The sequence below is a fragment of the Anopheles arabiensis genome, chromosome 2 (assembly GCF_016920715.1).
Source record: "Anopheles arabiensis isolate DONGOLA chromosome 2, AaraD3, whole genome shotgun sequence".
Classification (NCBI taxonomy): domain Eukaryota; kingdom Metazoa; phylum Arthropoda; class Insecta; order Diptera; family Culicidae; genus Anopheles; species Anopheles arabiensis.
Genome location: NC_053517.1, coordinates 31,548,688 through 31,570,917, shown reverse-complemented (window position 1 = coordinate 31,570,917; position 22,230 = coordinate 31,548,688). Strand labels below are relative to the sequence as shown.

The 22,230-nt window shown below is 46.0% G+C and overlaps 1 protein-coding gene across 4 annotated transcripts in view; it reads left to right on the top strand.

Moving 5' to 3' along the window:
- Positions 1–22,230, top strand: part of LOC120898114 — a 158,564-nt gene that overhangs the window by 85,799 nt on the left and 50,535 nt on the right. For all 4 annotated transcript variants that reach the window (XM_040303511.1, XM_040303514.1, XM_040303513.1 and 1 more), the window contains 3 exons: positions 2,784–3,232; positions 9,609–10,368; positions 20,719–20,859. In XM_040303511.1, coding sequence (XP_040159445.1) covers positions 2,784–3,232; positions 9,609–10,368; positions 20,719–20,859 — 1,350 coding nt within the window. The remainder of the gene's footprint in view (positions 1–2,783; positions 3,233–9,608; positions 10,369–20,718; positions 20,860–22,230) is intronic.

Genomic DNA, 22,230 nt, shown 5'->3' with positions numbered 1-22,230 from the left:
CGCAAAAGACAAAGAAAGAAAGATTTAGCAACTTCAAAGTTGTGCGTGGCTGCTGTGCGTGGAAATCCAATTCGTTTAAATTGGACTTTTGTGAGAACGTTTGGTTGGAGTTTTGGCTTTCCTCCCTGAGAGGCAACTGGTTTACCTTTAAGCAAAATGGCATTAATGTGACAAAAAGGACAAAAAAAACACACACACACACACTTTTAGTAAGATTTTATTGTTTCGAAAATTGAAGACAATTATTGTAAAACGAAGGTTTTTCAAACGGAATGGTTTTGTCTTTTAAAGATGTGATCATAATCCATGAAATTATCCATTTCTTAACATGACAAATTCCGAATTGAAATATTGCTTACTGATTCACAAAATTAGATACATTTGAAAAGTTTATTTGAACAAACCTTTATAAAAAAAAAGTTACCTTCGGTAGAGGGTGTTTGTTATACTCAATTCTGAGATGATATCGACAAAGCGAAGCAAAACGCAACGATAATGCCCATCATCAAATGTCTGCTCTTTGCTGAACAATGTTCCAGACGCCCTTGCGGCCAGCTCTCAAACAAACCACCCACACTGAATTACACAAAACACCGAATCGTGGTGAAAGTGGAAAAACAAACCCACACCAATCGCTGCGAAGCACGGTGCTGTGTTCGGTGTGCCCATTAAATTGTGCGCCCGTTTGGCCAGGCTCGTGTGTCCCACCGACAGGACGATTCGCTTGGAAAGAAGTGCATGAGCTTGTCCACACGCCATCCCACCACGGTGTACTGCTCGGGCAGGGGGTCTGATTCGCCCATCCATCATATTGTTACTTCGTGTGCTGCCGCCACGCCGCCCTCCAGTGTGAATCATAAATCGTGCCCACCGTTCGTGCCCCATCCTTGGGGTGGTGCGTCCTAGATTACCGCGGAACGCCGGATCGTGTCCGCTCTCGCACGGCACTCATGGGCAACCGTTTAGCAGCGCGTAAGCGGCTTATTCCACCAAGGCAGCGAGCGCGTACTCCCGGGCCACGTACATGTTGTACACAGTGTAGCTAAGGGATTACCGGGATCAACACACCTCCGCTCAACCCCCGGCCAACTTCTGCAGTGACTGTAGGTGGGTTCGGGCAGGCCGCTTGCTTTTCCACCGATGGATTCGTTCGCCTGTGGATGCGGCTCCAGTGCCATGTTTTGCATGTCTTTTCGACAAATCAATTGCTGCACGCCGCACACGCCTACCGACATCCGCCGCTCTATCAGCTTCCATATGGTACGCTCATGCTGAAGGCTTTCCTGGCTTCCGTAATCCTTTGCGCTAATCCCCTCTTTTTGCCGGCGGCGTGCAGCAACTACTGCCGCCGGCTGGGGAGCGATGTTCGAGTTAATTCGCTGTTGGCTGTTGTTGATTGAGGCGGTTGAGATACTACAGGCTTTACCTGCACCGTTATTTGCAGCACATGTTGGCGGATACGCATTCGATCGATCGATCGAACGCTCTCCCGCGCCGGAGCGGAAATGGGGCTTCTTCCGTCTGTCACTTTTGTCACCGTGCAGGGTGGTGCGCGGTGGGAAAGCATTCTCCATTCCGAAACGTACACCCCTTTTTTTCGGAGCAAAACGGTTCGAAACGGATCGGGTTTCGGGTTCGGGTCTGAAATGCTAATTTCCCGTGCACTCCTCATGTACCGGGTACACCTACAGCTCTTCCGGCGCGGTTCTATCGATGTGTGCGAGCAATTGCCGGCATTCAATCTGCCCGGTTTACTGCGCTTATTTATTTACCACATTTCCGCTCTGTGTGTATGTGCGTGTGTGTGTGTGATTCCCCACCCCTTCCCAGGACAGACAAGCTTATCGCTTCTTTGTAGTGTACACGCTCAATGTCGGATATCGAATAGGTTACTGCTTTCATCTTTTCTCACGGCCACGTCACGTTTCGAGGATCGCGCAACTTGGGCAAGTGGAAACGGAACAAAGGTGGCCCCCCTCTATCGAAGGATCCGTTTCCCTGCTTTTTGTGTTGTTGTTTTTTCCGCTTTCGGTTGCCGAAGGGATGGCTTGGGTTGTTTGCCGAGCTACACACCGTCGAGGAGCGGTATACGCTGTCTGGTGATCCTTCACGGAACGCGGCGTCCGTCGTCCGGGCAGCTTACTGGGTGCGGATCGTAAAATATGCACACGGTACTATGATACGCAGCGGATGATTATTTATGAGGCGGAAGATCCCGCCACACAAAGCAGGCGCAAGCGAGTGAGCGAAGCAAGAGCAAAAAAAGGGGTGTTTGTGTGTGCTTGGCGGTAGACGTGTGGTAGAGCGGAGGGTCCCGTAGTCTATCGGTGGAACTTTATCAACAACCGAACCCAACCCAAGCTACACCGTAAACACACGCAAATCAAAGCCAATGCATGGCATGGAACATGAGTCAGCAGAATGGAGGAACAAGGGATTTGCTTCCTCTCTACCTTTGGTACCTGCCATAGCCATGTCATTTTATGTGGGATTTGAAGTTCATAATCCGTAGTGTGGAATGATTAATAAAAAAAGGGAGCGCAAAAGTCCATCAATATGTCAATGAAGGACTGTTTTGCAAGCTTCCTGACTCGTCCGAAAAGTCATCATTTCGTCATTCATACATCCCGTCCTGTAATGACCAATAAAAGCCCTCCAAACCGAATGCAAAAGATTGCCTTTCTCAGAACATCCTCCACCATCCTTGCCCAGTCCCGCTTTCATTTATTGACTAATTGCCCTTTTTCTAACAATCCATTGCTTCTTACCAATTCTGTTTCCAGACGATGAACACTCGCACGTCCACGGTGTGCTGACCAGCGACAACCTGTTCGACGGTACGGTTGTCACGAACCTAGAGCAATACTACATCGAACCGGCCGCCCGGTACTCGCCGGAGCTCGAGCGGCGGCACGGTGTTCATACTGTGATCTACAAACTCAGTGACGTGAAAATTCACCAGAACCACCACGGTCACCATCGGCCGGACCGCGGGGCGGAGCGGGCGCGCAATGGCAGCAGTGATTCCGGTGAACGTGTGTTAAATTTAGCAACCATCCAGTCTAGCCCTAGTACTCAATTCAATCACGTGCGTGAAGCTGACGGACAAAGCGAACAACGGGCGGCGGAAGTGGACAGCGGAAGGCCCGTAACGACGAAACAACGTCGCCCGGGAAGCGCCGCGCAGCGGAAAATGCGCCGAAAGCGGCGCTGGCTGGAGGAGGAAGAAGTGGTAAGTAACATCATCGTTTCGTCACACATCGTCTCAAAACAGTTACGCGTTATAAAGTTCGTGCTGTATCAAAATGCGTGCAGCGGTTTGCCCAACGCTGCTCGATAGCACACGGGCAGGTCCTTCAAGCCACATTTGTTAGACGAACTTTTGTCGCCGTTTAAGTTTGCTGTACGTTATCGAAATCATCTTTCCCGCAGCGCGATTCCGAAGGGCTCTCGCGGCCCATTCACTCTCGCGGTGGAGGAACCTGTTCTCACCTGTTATTGCAAAGTTTGTCCTCGTATCGCCGTCAGCGTGAAAAACGTGCCTGAAAGCGAATGCCACCAGTTTCGTGCGTCAACCGCGCGGTTGGCGCAGCGCGATCGTCGGAGTTTAAAGATAGAGATATCAGGGATTAGCTAATTTTATTTTCTCCCATTTTGTTTTGCAACTCGTTAGGATCGACGAACGGTAAAAGTTGCTTTCGCCGCCACTCCCAACCGGTGGCATCGTCCGGTGTCTTGCGGTGCGGAAAAAAACTTTAATTCCTCTGGCACACCGGGCACGGTACGTGCTGTCGTGTGCATTTCATTAAATAATGAAACGTTGCTTGCTGGGGGATACCTTTTAAATGGATGAATCAGGATATGGGTGTCGGTGTGGGCAGGGAATGGAAGACAGAGATGAAACAGAAAGAAAGCAAAACAGAGGGCGACGTAGAATTGAATCAAGGTTTGTGCTGAAATCATTCACACACAGCACACGGCGGTACAGAAACGTCCCGGGACGCGTACGACAGAGACGACATGTTACTAATCCGAGAGAGTTTAACAGAAACATGACACGAATACCATTTATGAACATTCCAATTTCGCTCATGAAGCCCGAGTTCGAAGACCTTGAACTTCAGCCCGTGGATGTTGGGTGCAGTTGGGGGTGAGAGAGCATTGGGTGGGTAAACTGTGGATGCTCGATGTTACCATACGGCGGTGACTTAAGGCGGCACGGAACGAAGTCGGACGGTTTGCAAATGGTTCCTCCTGTGGCTAGTGTCCGTAGTAAATCACAACCTGATGGTGTGCGAGAATTTGTGTAGAAGAGTGTGAACTAAGTCAGTCATTTAGTTTTCGCATCGGTAATCTAATAGAAGACGGCCGACGTTCATTATCGATGATGAGCGGATTTGGCAATAGTTAGACAGTGAAAGCAAGGAACCACTCATGCCTATGCGACGCGACCAATCCTGTTATGGGGGAAAAGAACATGTAAAGCTTCTGTTACGATCACAATTTGCTCAAACATCATCGATTTAGGTAAATCTGATTAGGTTTTTGGTTGCGGGATAGCTTTACACTTCCTAGAACGAAAGGCCAGCCTGGCAGAGGTGTTGGGGCTATGTTGCCAAACGACACAAATTCTGTACGTTTTCGGGATCGATTGAGGTTCAAGGTTGTCGCAAATGATAGATTGATTGATGGTGGATGGAAATTAATTCAATCTTCTCGATTTGATTATTCATGGAAATGCTGTGCTTTGGAATTCACATGGTAAAAAGTGTCCATAGTTGACATACATTATTGAAAAGAAACAGAATGTAACTTCTGCGTCATACTTGTTCCTTTGCACTTAATAGATACTATTTGTTGGAACGTTTTGTACACAACTGAGGAAATCATGATCAATTTCTATTAGGAATCAGAAATCAGGAACTGCCATCGGGAATTTCTGACAATGTTCTCGCGAAACACAAACGAAAACAAAAAGCACAACCTCCAATAATCTAATATTGGGGGCCTTCACGATTCTAGTTAGTTTTTTGTATGGAGTTTGACAGTTGGAGGCTGAAATCATGTAAACACTCCATACAAAACCACCCAAAAAACCAGTCTGCAATTTTCAGTCTAGATTATTCTAGCCTCAAAGCTAGAATTAGATTCGAGTACCTGCTCGAAAACACGGTGTTGTTTACATTTAACCCAAAGTGCATTAAAGAGATCTGGTGGTGGAATCTGGAATCAAAGTGCATGTAGTCCAGGTGGTCTCATAGCATTTTTTTATAACCAATTTTGAATATCACTTTTTGACAGGATGGGTGAAAACTTTTGTTCAAACAAGCTTTCTGGAGGCTTGACGAATACTCAAAACACTCTTAAAATCTTCATTCAGAAGCAGAAGCGATAAAAATCTGCCTTCTAAATTCATACACCTTAGGATAAGCCCACCTGTATATTATACTCACTTAGATAGCTGCCCGAAAACTGCTATACAATGCAAACAGCTGACAGGCTGAAATTTCAGCCAACGAACTTAAAACGGAAAGGGCCCCATTGTTGAGCACAATTAAGCCATTGGAGCAATTATTTTTATGCACACAGCTCATTAATTACCTACTTTGTAATGTTTAGTAATGTTTAGCATTGTCTTTTTTACTGATTTTCATAAAATCATTAAATATTTCATTGGATCAAATCAAATCAGTAAAACAAATGTGAAATTAGCTGAAATATGGGGAGTAAATAAGGACACCGGAAAATAGATTTATTTGCACTCGTTTCTAGTTTTGTAGTTCACATTTAACCGTTCCCGTATCGTTCCCCAAACTAACTCCCCGTCCCCAAAGCGGGCACCGCTTTTATAGCTTCTGCCTATCTGCCCTCTCGCTTCGCGTTACCCGCCTCTCCTCGCTCATCCTCGCCCGTTCTTTTTATTCCTTTCTTCTCGCGCACATTCCGTCGCTCGCGCACGCTTCTTTACTCTTCCCCATTTCACACAAATGTACTGTATGTATAAAAATTAACATTTTTTTCACTAAAATGTATCCATTCATTCCGTCAAAATGGTCGGCTAGTTGGAAACATCAAAGCAAAACATGCCACTAAGTCCAATTGAGCGTAGTGTGTGAAAAGTTATTACGGTAGATGCTTACAGACACGTCGAGACATGCAATAGAGATTTCAGTTTACGAATTTTATATCTAACGAATTATGTTTTGATGGGTTTTAACTCAGCTGCAATGTTCAAATATTCCTTCAAATCTACTCCACAACCGGACAAAATTATGGAAAAGGCACACAAAAATATCAAATGTGTTGCTTTAAGAGCTCTTAAAGTTCTGTCTCTGGTATGTGTGTGTGTGTGGCTATTGCATTCTATTGCAAACTGCATCTGCATCTGGGGGAATCTGACCGAGCGGGAGTTGTGGTTTGAATCATTTGATGAAATCTTTTGAAAGTCCTAGAAGCAAAATGAGAGCGATTTCAACTACAGCCAATATTACTCTACAACTCTATTCTTGCGGGTGTGTGCTCTGGAAGAACATTTCTCATCTAAACCATCTCTATCAGCCCTTAAATTACCGTTGATAATTCTGTACAGGCAAAACTATTTGATGTATTTTTTCCGTTGTACTCAGTCGCTACGCAGCCCATTTTATTCGCCTTTCTATTTTATTGCAATCGTTGTCCTTTGATCTGTCGATTAGAGGCAAAGAGAGTGTGTGAGTGGGGAAGGATTAAGCTAGGAAGGGTAAGGATTGAAGGGGAAAACCATGCCAGGTACTTTGAGGCTGGTACAGCTCATTGCTTTCAGCTTTGTGCTCCCTCACCACCACTCTCGCCAACCGATAAAATTTCAGCTTTCTTCTTGATCAATAGACTATTTCTTCCTTTGTTGAACCGTCATCCGGTCCGGTGAACTTATACGAGCACCCTTCGCTCGAGGGCTGCTGCTTCAAGTACATGCAAACATCCTGCCAGCGTCTGTGTGTGTGTATGTACGTGCGGATCCAGGGCGCAGAGTTGATTTCGTTTTCGTTTGAAGTTGCGCTGCAGCAGCCGCCGTTGTGTGTGGCGCGGAGGAAATTGTAACCCAATGATTTTCGTTAACGGGTACCACCATTCCGTGCTGTTCCACTTCTCGTTCTGCTGTAGTGGAGGACAGCGGGACGGAGAGGCCCCTCTCCTCTCGGAGCAGGAAGACATGCATAAACGACGGCGGACGGATATCGAACGATTTTCAAAACGATTGCGTTCCGGGGCAGAAACGCTGCAGCGCTCAGTGAGTAGTAGTGTCCCCTTCCCTGTCGGGTTTCCGGCTTTCGCAGTCCCGCGACCCGTACGTGCCATACCGCGTGTGTCAACAAGCAGGAATGTGTGACTGTGTTGGTGCCATGTTTTTTTGTACTCCTTTCCATCTTTTAAACGTTGGTTTGCGCAAAGAAGCGTCTTTCTACCCGCCACACCACCATATTCAGCATTCCAGCATTTGCGCTCCCCGTCGGAACGTGTTCATGGCAGCTTTTGGCACACTGCCTTTACGTAACGTTCCCTGTCCTCCTCCTCCTCTCGCTGCACCACCTCGCAATAACCACGTGGGTAAGGATCCCATTCCGGTGCACTCCAATCAGGCCACGGACTAACAAACTCCGCTGCTGCTGGCCCTCGCTGGCAGGCGGCGGAACATAAAATAGCGTCGTGCACGGACGGCAAATCGTTCACCGTCATCGACGCGCTGCTCATGGCGGGGCTGGCGTTAAAAGGTCGCCATCCTCCCCCGGAAAGCAACCGGAAAGCTTTTAGCCTTTTAGTTATTTACAAAGCTTACGCTTCGGTGGCGTTTGTGAGTTCCCTGGCCTCCTACAGGGTAGGAAGCGGGATTTTCTTCAACTGCTGAGGGCGCAGCAGCATCCCAGCTGTGCAACCGGCTGGTCGCATTTCTTTGCAATCGTGTGTGCGAAAAAGAGGATGATTTTGTGTGTATGTGTGTGTGTGTCTGCATCCGGTGGATTTAGAATAGAATGATTGAACCGTACGAAACGACTTCTTCTACGGCTATAGTTTGAATGGCAGAGAATGGCCACCCTCGAGCTCGAAAAAACGGAAGTGAAATGAATGTCAAATCGGATTCAGCAAAAGACGACATCGCACGACGGAGCGTACGGCCATCATTTGAAGGGCTGCTGCAGGGAGCTGTTCTTCGGCCCGTGACCCGCGGGCAGCGAAATAAGGACTAGCTTGTGCACTAGCTTTAGTGGAGGAGCGATGAGGCAGGAAATGGTCTCGAAGGTCGTCCGAATGCGTGCTTCCCGGGTTGCGAACCTGCGATAGGAAGGATTGAAAGGTGGTGAAGGTTCTGAGTCTACCGGGACGGCTTCATGGACGGCGGAAGCGAAGACCGTATTTACATTTCAATGACTCAATGTTGTTGGGGCGGGCAGGGAAGGTGATTGAGCGATCGTGCTGGAAGCTATTTGCTGAGTGGCACAGACAGTTTCTACTTCATCGAACCCGATTGCATTACTCGAAGAAAGCGACAATGGGCCAGTAAAGCATCTCGGTTTGTTCAGTCTCTTATTAGTGTACGTGATTGTGTGTGTATTTTTTTTTATTGTTCCTTTCGTCTCGGTTCCAACTCACAGTGCTCTCCCAAGCCGGAAGGGATGAAGCTCTCACTAGCAACGAACCAATTGGGAACCCTCTTTGCCATTGTTATGTGCTCGGATCCGGCACTATCTGTGCCACTTAAGGTGTACATTAGTGAGTGGTTCTGCACTTTTCCGATCAATAAATAGCAAGCACCACTTCCCTCGTGAAATGAAATCCTTTTTGCCAGTACTTGCTGTTGCTGGTTCACTCGAAAGTATGCTCGGTTGGTTCGCTTTTAAAATGGATTTTTTCCTCTCTCAAGATTGTTCTTACTGTGTTAGGCGACCAGCCGAGTAGACCCTTGGAAGGGAAAGAAAAACGCACCCGTAACACGCACATTACACAATGTTTTTCCTATGAGCATTGCATACCTTCACAACGGTCGACTAATCTCCTGCTGCAAAAGCTTAACGCTACTAGTGTGCTCTGGCACGAAGCAGGAAGCCGTTGGTGGGTCCGTTTTGTAAAATGTGCTTCGTTTGTTTTTTTTTTCTTTTTTGCCTTCGTTCCGACACACACAGGACTTAAAGTTTCCTAATTGCGTTAATTAATTGGCATGCCTGGAAATCATCACTCTTTCCCGACAATGGACAAAGCAAGTATCCCGCCCGCCGAGACTGGGGCAAATTGGAATGGATTTATGTTGGGTAAATTCCCCGGAGCTGACTAAGCAAACGAGCCAGCCAGCCAGCCGGGGAGTGTGTCTCTATCGTTCCGTACTCCACTTTCCCGTCTTTCCTCTATCCTTCCACCACATTGTCATGGTTCGCCGGGGGAAAGGCGACCGTTGTGTAACAGGATGCCGCAACTACTCGCCTGCACCGTGCTGGTGCTACTGATCGACGCTCTCGACGACTCGATGGGGGAAATAACTATAAATTGAGCTGATTAAGATTGTTGAAGCAAGCAGGCACTAATTGGTTGTTGTCTTCTCTTCTACCGTTTCTCTCCCCCCACTCTCATTGACACAGATACAGGAGAGCAGAAACCCATCGCTGCCACTAGATCTAGAGGTGCCGTACAACAATGACTACACGGTAGTGCGCAGCCACGGCAAGACAGCGAACGGTGGGGGCAGCGGAAGCACGATGGATACCGGCGGTGCGGCCGTATCTGGAGCCTCCGGGTCCGCTCCTTCTCCCACCCGTCCCACCATCAACCGGACGGTCAATCGGGGCATTATCGGTGGAACGGGCGTCGGGAGTGGGGCACCGACCGCCCGGACGCCCACGACCGCAGTGAACAATCGGAAGAATCACTTCCTGTACAACATTTATAATCCGCACGGCAGCGGTAGCACGATCATTACCGGCGGTGGCATCGTCGGGGCCGGTGCGGAACAGTTCCCGTGGACGCGCACGATCAACGCGACCGGTACGAACCACAACAAGGATCACTACGTGGAAATCATTACCAAGAATGGGTCGACGCGCAAGAACGTGCCGGTCGCGGATCATCCCGATGTGATGGTGAACGGCAACATTAACCTGAACGTGCGGAACGATCTGCACGACCACCATCACCATCATCAGCAGCAGTTGCTTCAGCAGCAGCAGCAGCAGCAGAAGGAGCAAAAATCGTTTGCCAACTCGCTGTACGATCGGAAGAGCACGTGTATGTTGTATCTGCAGGCGGACCATACCTTCTTCCAGAAGATGGGCTCGGACGAGGCGAGCATCGAGGCGATCACGCGGCACGTGCAGCGGGCGAATCTCATCTACAGAAAAACAGGTTAGTAGCCGGGTTTGAGTTACTTAATGCAACATGCCTTGTTACCTTTCGTATATACAGGGTTTTACAATGATCTACGATCTATACACTTTTTTCTGCAAAAAGCAGATGTTTTTATAGGTTATATTTTGAGATTCTTGATTAGGTGCTATTGATTTCAACTGATTAGCGTTGCTGTCATAACAACATTTTTTTCAGAATAGTTTTGAATACTAGAATTCTCTTCAGAAATATGAACAGCATCAGTACCAAGTAGTTTGATATCAATAATTTACGCAACAAAAGTTAAATTAGAATATCCAGTTGTTTGGCTTTATCTGGTACTGTGGTACAGTAAACTCACACGACTAAACCATATACCCGTCGTGGGTTCAAGTGTAGAATGGACCGTCCCTTCGTAGCAAAGACTGACTATAAGCGTCCCCCAAGTTACGACTCCTTTGAGTTACGACGATTCGCAGATACGACGATTTTGATTTTGACAGTTAAAAGAAGAAGTTATTGTTATTGTGAAGAAATTGATTTCCACATTTCCAAAGATTCCCCAACTACCCGATTTGAATATCTAAATTGTGCAAACGGCTTTTGGAGTAAAATTAATATTCACAGATATTCGTCATAAGACTGTATCGACTTACGCCTTGCTTTGGGACATTTTTTTGGTCCCAAATACGTATCTCGGTGGTCACGTGTATCCGGCTGTATGATACTGAATAATTCTCGAAAACTTGTAAAGGCCGGACATTAGGCCAAGAAGAAGAAGCTGTTTAGCTGTTTCTCGAAGCGCAAAATTAGAAAACAGTTTATTTCACGAAATCGATTTACACTTATAAACTAAAAGATCGAGCCGCAAGCTCCAAACTTAACGAATGAACTTCGTGTTTCGTTAAACACGATCAAACTGACAGGACTTCCGTGCCTGTGTCTGAACAGTCGCTACATTCTTTATAAAACGCTAAATCTAATGTTTTCGTCTATCAAAACCATTTATTTTCACAATCTATCAAATTCGAAAATTTAATTAAATTACGCAGAAAAGCTTCAAAACCCAGATGCTTGCTACATATATACAGTTCAGGTTTTATTTGACTATCACCACTACAGAAACAAAAGAGCGATACCATCAAATTTGTTGTGTTTAATATATTGGTTATTACCTAATTCAAAAATATTCTTCATACATGTATGTTGCCGTGAAATAATTTGCTTTTATCAAATTGCTTTTATCCTTCTATTCATATTAATTTCCTTTCAAACTAATGAAAACCGTACCAACAATCGTGTTTTGCATCTTGCTGACCTAACCTCTCAACCTCCATCCCGGTAGGGCTATAGGGTTAACGATCTCTGAAATCAATTTATTTGTGCCGTGCAAATTGCATTGCACACCATCAGCCCGTGCCATCCCGAAACAATGTGTTTTTGCATTAAATTGCTTATTCCATTCCATTACATTACAGCATTTCTCCACCGTGTCATGCCTTTCCCGTGACCTATCGCGCTCGATTGAACCGGAATGACATTACGGTGTTTCGTGAAAATGCATAAGCGCGCGCGTATCGTTCGGTTTAAGTAATATTTTATTGTTACCAGCGATTGCTCGTACCCCTCGTGCCCGGGATCGAGATTTCAGGCAACGAGCTACGAATGCTAACGGTAGCGCACGACGACCTCACCGTTTTCCCGCCTTGTTTGCTACTGAACAGTGCACTACACTGGCCCAGACAATGGGCGATAAGCTCTCGAGCAAAGACTATCGATGAATCTCTTAACTTTCTTCTCCTCCCTCTGTCGACGTGTCCCCGGCTGGGTCCGGCTTCACAACAATCCACGAACGAACCGAAGAACGGACGGTTGGAATCCAAATTTAGCGCCGGCGTGTGCATGCATGCCACGGGGTAAAATGTTCGCTCGAGAAGCATTGGCACCATCGGTCGTTACCGCACCAGCCCCCTAGGGGTGTCCTCACACGAAACTTTCCAACAATCGGAAAAGGATCGTTCTCGTGCATTGGGGGTGAATCACAAACCAGTATTTGATGGTGGCTGGCATATTTCGGTGCACGGGTTCCGTTCCAATCCGGGACCACCAGGCAGGGAGACAAGTGGCAAGCGGGACAAATACGGGAGGATTTCAGAATTCAGAATAACTAAACTGTCACGGCCCCTTGCGCTTGCTGAGGCTCGTTTCGTGTGGCTTGCACCTCTTGATCGGCGGTAAAGAATCGAGCTCAACCAACACCAACAAAAAAAAAAAAACATTCCATAGCCAAAAACTCGTTTATAGCATTACATGGTTGCGCCGTTCTGGCCGCGCGCGCACCGTTCGCCCGTCAGCCGACATCGGAATCGAAATCGTAGCAATAGCTTCGCTCGTAGCTCGGGCCTGTTGCCCGTGCGACAGGAAATGGGCGGGCGGCGTGAGGGCAGCGTGTTTATATGTATTTTATTCTTGAACATTTGCAACTTTTCCTCCCATTTTCGGTTCCCTGGCAATGAAATTCGTTCTTCTCACGGAATCCACTTTTTTTTCACTGAACATCCGAATGCGAGTGCGGAGGGCTCCGTTTGCTCCGTTTGCATGTGGATGTACGGATGCGGACTATTGGATGCGCTCGAGGGTAAGGGAGGGAGGGTGTTTTGTTCTACTTTTCAACCAAAAACAGCACACGGGTTGGCATGCCGAGAAACTGGAAACAGTTGTTCCTTCCAGGGAGACAGAACGCTTCTCATGCACTGGGAATGTTATCGTACCGGTGCTGTGTCCGTGTGTGTGTCCGTGTGTGTGTGGAAGGTTGTTTTGCTATGCTTTCTCCGCTAGCATACACCCCCCGTCCCCCGTTCCCCCTTCCAAAAGCATGTGTTTTGATGCTGTAGTAGATTGCTGCTCGAAGCGGTTTGAATGTCACAATGGGAACGGTTTAGAAGCTCTGCAGCGCCGCCAGCCGAAGGGCAGGCATGATGCGGGCGATGTAAGGCGGCACCATCCTTTCAGGTGGTTTTGAAGCAGCGGCAACAGAAATACAGCCTGATTGATACTATCGTTGCATGTGTAGCTCGTTCCACTTGCTTTGCGTGTATGTGTGTGTGCGCTCCTTTTTCGTCGTACCTGGAGGCAGTATTGGGGCAAATAATAGAAAACCCCACGGTAAACGTAATACAGGCAAGCATTCCATTTATATTTTTAACCAGCATCCGGGGTACGACGTTTGGAAAAACAGGACCGCCACCGAGCGTGGGGAGGGTGCTGACCCAGCTCTTGGATCTCGTTGGAAATTGGATCGAGAAATAGACCGGCAGGCTAACATGCGGAAACTTCAGCGAAAAGCAGCCGCGTGAAGTTTGTTTGACTTCCCGCGAAGGAAGAACAATCGCTAGCTAGAACCGACCGAAAGGGGAAATCTTGATACTGCATTATGATGATTGTTGTTTAGCATATGAAGCGCAGCGAGATATCTTGTGGAAAAAAGAGCATGATAAAGAGATTCTTTCTGTTATTGGAAATGTTTGCCCAGCAGTATAGAACTGCTGATAGTTTAGTGTTTTGCAATCGCTAAGAAGCAGATGTAGCTGTCCAAGAGAAAGGTATTCTTTTCCGAATTGGTTTAACACTAGATGCTTCTCATATATTAACATTATGAAGATTAAAATATTTTATAGAAGAGCCTGCATAGTTTTACCGAAAAAAAATCCCAACAGTTGTGGCGAAAATTGTGAAGTATTTCGAATATTACGGTAAAAGCTCAAATTTTAAACAAAACTATGCAAAACCGTTTAATTACGAAGTATAAAGAGCATGTGCTATTTGCTATTTACCTCCTTTAACCAGAATAATAACTACAATAGAGTTTCTTCTGCCTCCGGCCGGAATGAAATTCGCCAAAACGGTTAAATGTCTGGGCCGCTATTTAAAAACGTTGCCGCACACTGACGGTTGCGTTGCCGCTGTGCAATGGTTTTGCAAATTGTGCGCAATTAAATGAAAGGCCGTGCGCTCTTGCGCAATCAAACATTGCGTGTGAAAATCAATCACATATCGTTACGGATCACCGGCACAGCATCAGCCGTTCGGTTTGGTTTTATCATCCTCTCAGTACTGTCATTTGACGATACTCTTTTTACCCTAGGACATCACCACGGTAACTCGATCTCGGTGACGCACCGAAAGCGAATGGGGCTGCCGTTTCTTTCTCTCTCCTTCTTTTCTCCCTCCCCAAGTGCGCAATCTTCCCAATTTCCCGCCCATGACAACGGTGACATTTACGGCCCCGGTCGCATTCCACACCACAGGTCCAGGTCCTTCATCAAATTTTACCGCAGTCATTTTCCGGATGACAGCGTCCAAAGGGGCGGGGAACCAACGAGACGGGGTACACGGAAATATTTCATTCCGCCGACTCCTCTTCCCCTTACAGAGTCCAGTCCATGCGCTCTCCTCCGGCCAGCAGGAAATTCGTTTGGGATGAGCGCATCAAACCCGCCGAAGAGAATTTAATTCAATCTCCAACGTCCACTCGAACGCCTGAGATAACCGATCGGCGGAAGAGATGCGGGCGAAGCGCTGGCGGTACGAGGAGAAAGTCAATTTCCCTCGATGTTTTCCAGATCGCTGGGCTGGGTTGGTTGGCTGGGTGTGGCGCGTCTTTGATACGCGTCGCGCTCGATGCCTCGACCTGTCAGATCACTCGGAGGTACACCGCGCTCGGCACGGTATGCTTCAGTAGCGCACAACCGCCCTGGCGAACCATTCATGTCCAATCGAACCCCCACCGGCGGTTTCGAGTCATCGTTTGCGTTAGCAAAGCAATAAGCACGGAAAAGAAGTACATCTTTCAAACCCAGAACCCAGCGGCACGGTAAATTTGGCCGTACCGCAACCGAAATTGTGTCGTTTAATCTTACCTTCACGGTTGATGGGTATGAAGCACGCTCGCTAACACCTCGTCAGTTGCTAGACCGTTCGTCTTACGAGGGCTGTTCCGAACCGATGGAGAATCCGCAATGAACTCAATCAAAGAGGAAAATCGCACAAAAATCGATCGAATGCTCCTCCTCTGATACACAATATAATGTTTAATTACAAAATATTCTTTTAAAATAAGAAACTGCATTTTACTAGAACATCATAATAGTAGCACACATTTATTAATGAGCAAGAACAAAAATCTAAGCATGGTTGTTGATGTATAACAATTGTTTAGCTTCTCTAATCATCAGTCAATACATAATGTGATACGGTAACGATTAACAAACATGATAAGAAAGTGTGTTTGCTGTTTCAAAATGCTCGTATTTCTACTGCTTCACTAAATTTTATACCTTGTCATTCATTTATTTTATTTGTTCATTTTTGACAAACCTTATATCAAACTAAAAATTGGACCAATGCGCCATTTTACAGCTTTTCACTGATTTGCTTTTGCAAATCGGATTTGGCCAAAGTTTTGTTTTGCTGCTATGCTCATTCCTCTATCAAACGCACAGTCCGAATAAAAACAGCTGTCAATCAGTGCAAAGATACGGAGCAGCCGTAGTTGAATGTAAATCCGGTTAAGCTACCTGCTACCACCGGGTTTATCCATCGCTCAGCACAATCCACCAGGCGCCTCCATGCAGTCCATGGCAAACTCCGGGTGCGATAAATAAAAATTCAAATCCCAATCAAAAGCGCTTCCGTGCGTGTGTTGAGTGATTAGATTAGTGAAAATACGGCACAGTATAGAGAGTGGCAGCTAGCAATGCAGTGTGGCTCGGTACGCAACGAACCCGAAAAAAGCGGTTTATCCAGCTTTGCTTTCCACTGTAAATTTCCAGGTATCATTTAAAAAAAAAAACGATGCACAGTCGTTTTTCCAATTAAGTGCAAACATTTTTCCGATCGTTTGTTTAGCTAGCAGTCAGCTTTTTGGCACATGCATTCGGTAGATGGTTTCCCTTTTAAAATCTTCCGAATAATAACAACAAAAATGGAATGCTAGCGTGCGTTTCAGTTTGATAATAGGCACACAACGATGCTGACAAAACAAAGACACATGTTGTTCATCCCGTTTGATGCTTTTTTCTAGCGCGTGGTGGCAGCTAAATGTCGGACCAGGTATTTGCTTGTTTCAAGCGTGTGAAAACGTGACTTCAGTTGGTCCAAAAGATGAAAGGGAAAATTGTTTTGAAATGTGTTTGCACAGCACGTACTGTGCCGTGCGTTATGTACATGAGTCTTGCCAGCCAAACAATGCGCGATGACAGTTTAACATCGAATAATAGTGGGAGGGGAAAACGACCAACTGAACATAATTTATTGTCTCTAGCCGTGTTGTTGCCGTACACCAACGTACACCAACGAGCCACTGATCAATGCATTAGCAACCAGCGGGGCGGCCGGGCGACCTACTACCGTGCGCTGTCGCGCTGTCTTCGTGCGGACAAGCGGCGGTTCACCGAAATTTATTCCATCCCAGCCGGTGGCCAGCCCCACGGCACACACGCGGTGGTGGCTCGCACAAGAAACACGACCAACCTATTACCGACTGGAAACCGCCCATTTAACATCGGCTCGGATGTTAACGCCCGCCATTGAGTGCCACATCAATGTCGCAGCCACCCGGTCGCAGGCGCCACAAACCACCGCCGCGTGCGAGAAGCGAATGTTTCTCGAGTGAATAATAAACTCCGGAAAACCGATAATTGTCTTCTGGCGCTGACACAAACCGGGGGAAGAATCATTCGCCGCGAATCGAGGGAAGGGATGAAGCGGGACGCTATCGAAACCCCCGTTTCCTGGTGGGAGCCGTTCTTCATTTTGCACCGGGCTGGGTGACAGTTTTGTCAAAGCGCGTTTCTGCCTGCGGGCAGCAGGTCGCTTCTAATCGAGACACAGCCATTGCGTCGGACGACGGGAAACAGGGGCAACCGCGCGAAGGGCGCACACACACAGTGTGTGCGGAGCAGCTTGTCGCTTTAAGTGCCTAGCATGCCTAGAATAAATTTAAAATTATCGATTGTGGTGCGGAACAACATGGACGCGCGATTATGTTCGTGCGGTTTTGCTTTTCGCGCCGTACGCGCTTGTCGTGTCGTTGTCGTCGTCGGCGGTTCGAACGGATGGTCCCATAAATTGCAACAATTTATGGCACAACATAAACAACGCGGAAAGCCCATAAGCGGGATCAAAATTGAGACATTGCGAGCGCATTTTAATTGTCTGTCCTGCATAATGCATAAAAACCGGCACATAAAAATCGCACACAGAGTTCACTGGGCGCGGTAGAGATTCGGCACCCATTTGTTTGGGATTTTGGAATTAAAATCCGGTAACCGGTAACGTCAATCATTCGCCTATGTGTTGCTGTCCATTGCTGTTGGCTGCGCTTCTACAGAAGGGCGGTAAAAATAATATTTGTTCATTTATTTATCTTTATTCCACGACCCGCCCCGGAATACCTGCCGACGCGGAATACATAATGCAATGTGCAATTGGTAAACGGTCATGGTGCAAATAATTGATACAATATGTCACGAAGCGCAGGGAGATGGTTTTGCAATCATGCCTATGGTGAAAACTGATCCGTTGATTATCGTTTATGGGTTTTATTGCGCTTGCGGTGCATCTACAATCGAAGCCACAATTATGAAAATTGCCCGAACTCAATGATGCATCTAGCTTATGATTTATTACATTCGGATTACCTTTTTGTAATTATTGTTTTGTGTTTTTTTAATCTAGTTAAAAAAGCAAACATAATTTAATTCAACCCTACACAATAATTATATCACAATTTGTTATGTGTGTGTTGTTTTGTAGATTTTTTATTTACACTATTTATATTATTTAAACAAGCATCACTTGATGGGAAGAATAGAAAATAATTTATTTTTAGAGCTTTCGATTTACATTAATTCTTTGAACAACAATCTCTCTGTTTTGAAGCATTGCTGAAATGATTCTTTTGTCAATCAATACCAACTGTGTCGAACTTATTGCCAACATCAGATAATTAATGCTGAACAAAATCTCCCATTGGTAAACGCTGGTACTTTCTAGTCATTGCACTTGCAAACCATTTAACCATGGTAAAGCAGAGTAAATTAACAAAGCTAAACGAACCGTATAAAACCTAACCAGTAATTTAATCCATAGCCCACTCTGGTATGGATCGAGATGCTTCTGTCAGGCGGGAGACGGAAAGCCAGTAAAGAATAGTTACGTTCCATCTTCTGTTAGGAAGGTAGATACCTTTTTACAGTATTTTTGTAATAAGTACACTGCACAGACTCGATACCACATTGTGTTGTTGTCGGTCGGCACACTGTGACTGTGTACCGTCCAGGCAAATCCTGTGACTTCTTACTTGAACGATCCGTAATCCCTGGCAAATGTCTCTCCCCCTAGGCTGCTCGGCACATTACTTCCGGCTAAACCGGAACGTCCTGTCTCCCCCCCGGGCGGAGCTGCATGACCAATCGATAAATTTAGCTTTGACTTGCATTGGTGGTTTGTTGGGTATTTTTACTCAAGCCCCCGGGGGATTCTGTCTGTCCGGTGATAACTGTACTTACAGTCAGAACACCACAGTACCGAAACACAAACAGCTAAGCCAGTTTTAATACGTCCCAACAGCTCTGCTCAATAAGCAAATCCTGACCAAAAGCCACAAAACGTCTCCTGGTGGGGTTTGAGGTGGCAAATTGTTGCAATGGCCAGGTACCGATGTGATACCGGTGTAGAGGTAGATGGTAGATCATCAACTGCACCAGCGAACTGGAAAGCGAACTGCACCAGCGTTTAATGAAAACGAAACTAAATGCATCTGTAAACATGCTGGCAATATAGCCTACATCCAGGGTTTCCATTAGTGAGTGTACTTTTAATCGTACAGATGATACTATCAATTTTACGGATAGTTGATTACAGTTGCTTTAAACCAAGTCTTCTGTACTACTGTTTTTGACAGTAATACCAAGGTAAAAATAATGAAATATTAAAACTGTGCTTAAGTTAGCTTTAAAATCGAACGAGGCGTTAAAATTATATTTTCTTAATTGCACACTGAACACCACAAGGGTTGAGCAATAAGGAGCATTTTGATAATTTATACTACCTTTTAAATTGTTTTTTATTTACTTTTAAACCATTTAACATTTTTTATACGTAGAAAAATATTCTGTTGCTTCAAACATAAAATCGGGATGTTATTTACTATCTGCTAAAATATCTTTCAGTACACACCTCCTCAGTTGCCTTTGCTTCGCAGTGTAATAGTTGCACATGCGACGCACATGATTGTTCCATTATTGTGCCCTCTGGTACTTCACGACAACGAGTCGGCCGGCCTCTTTGGAGAGCACTTTGACAGCACATATTGCCCTTCTCATGCTCCTTCTTTCCTTTCTCCCTTTACTTGTTGCCCTTCGCCTTCTCCTCCTACCACTCACACATCGACAGCCAATGGAAAAGCGTCAGTCATTAAGGTGCGAGAAGAAAAGCAAACATTCAACAAATGTCATCATCATGCTACCCACTTTTCGCACTCCCTGACTGCTCCGTTTTGCGTATTCTTTTTCGCTCGCTAACCGGCGCAGGTGGTGGAGCAATCGTCACTCACTCGCAAATCATCATGCTGTGGCCGGCCGTACATAGCGCGCGTGTCGGTTGCTGCAGAATGCTCTCTGCGATGTTTGATGCGGTAGGCCACCGGGAATAGGGGAGCCAAAGTGGTGGTGATGATGATGATAGCACCGCAGAGTGAAGGCTGAAAACGGGGACGACTTACTCCGTGAGCTCTTGACGCTTTCTTTTGCTTGTCGGCCAGGTGTACCGGATGCCGCCGGGTGCAACGGGGCATCCAGCATTCCAAGCAATTTCTGTCCCACCACGAAGACATCCATCTCGTTTGCCTCGTTTGCTATCGTTCCTAGTGCGACAGTCGCAAATGCATTTGCCGTTCTTCTTGGTACTACAATCCGGGAGTGAAAGATGGGGTTGGAAAATTTGTCACCTGCACAAATGTGCAACGGGTGATCTTTTGCATTTCCTGGCGCTGCTGTAGGTGGGTGCGGTTGGGTAATTCTGTTTGTGTTGTGAATGCATGGCAAACTACAATAGCGCACGGTGAGTAAAGAGGAAAATGTAAACGATTGTCATACAATCACCCGGGCTCTCCGGCAGGCTGCCAAGAATGGTGAATGCTTGATGTTTTTGCTGTGATTGTTTGTTTGTGCTCAGTCAGTTGATTGAGAAAATTGCTTTCTAGATTATTCGAAAAAACGTAGCTAAAACCTAAACCTTAATCGATCTGAGGGTAATTACAACCACAAACTTACCGAAACTAACACGTTTTTACTTGCTCTGTTTCAGATTTCAACGGCGACGGAAAGCCGGATAACATCACCTTCATGATCAAGCGCATCAAGGTGCACAACCAAAATGCGCTGAAGGATCCATCGTACCGGTTTCCCGGAAACTATGGTGTGGAAAAGTTCCTAGAGCTGTTTTCGGGTAAGTTAGATTGCTTTTGTTTATCTTCTTGAACACACACTCTCTCTCTATCCGCAGCGTAGGGTGTGTGTATTTAGGAAAGTTTAGTATTTCAGTTGCCTCACTGCAAGCAACAATAAGGAAGCAGCCCCCCTACACATTAAACTCGGAGAGCGTATTTGTAGAATTAATACTTGCACAAAGTATCTACGGCAATAGGCAATAGAATTGATCCAATAATTCTAAATAATCCTACCCCCGTAGAGGCTGAAATCATGAACCCCAACGCATGATTTTCTTAACGAAATAAGAACGTGGATAAAAGCCCTTCGAAAGTCTGCTCGAAAATAAAAGTCAATGGGGGGGAAACCGATGACTGTCAATGTATATTTTATTGAAGGTCGGTTTAGGGGCACGTTCGAATGTGTGCGGATAAAAGGTTTCCGTCCTACACAAAACCCTTCGTAAGTTCCGTGTCGTATGGGTGCTGTATGGGTGATTGTACGGTGCATATCTTGCTTCGATGTAAGCAGGGGAAACACATTGGAATTACAAAAAAAAGACATGCGCAGGAGTAAGGTACGCCAATCGAAAGGTAATAGAAAATCAAATACCAATTCTATACTTTCGCGTACGCAACCAAGACCTTGTAGAGTGTGGATTTTTTCAACAGCAATTTCCACTACCGATAACGAACAGTCGACTGTGCAGATATATTGTTGCTTTGGTTTTAATTCATTATATAAAATTGCCAATATGCATCTTTTGCTGTGCAGACAGTTCCGATTCGATTTACTGCACTTTTCACACAAAATTTAAAGCAAGCAATGACTGGCCAGCGTTCTTGAAACTTAAAAAAAAACCCCGTATCGGCGAATTACGTTCCAGCGGAGAGAAGAAGCAAAATATGTATGCAAATTTACTTTGCAATTTACCAATAAATTTCCTACGCCCATACACATTTTTGCAACCAATTGCATACTCGCCAATGGTGTTTTTTTTTTTCTCCAATTGCAAGCCTCGAAACAGGGTTGATCCTATTTGGTTGTTTCCGTTTGACGGCACCCGCATTCGCAAACGAACGAACCAACCGGCAGGGATGGTTTCTCGTTCTCTCGCTTCGCTTGCCACCGCACGTGTCTCGTTCTGCACGCAACGAAGTAATAGGATAGAAAATTGCACAAATGATGATTTACCATTTTCCATCCAATTTGGGTTGTGATTTATAATATACGGCCGTTTTACTTTACACGAACGTCCGCACTTACGTAACAACGTTACTGTATGGGTCTCCAAAGCGTGCCAGTACGGTTGCGAAGATATTTACCGATCATGAGTATATGCATGGAATTCTTTAAGTTTGTGCGCTACGCTAAGTTTTCTGGGTAGGGT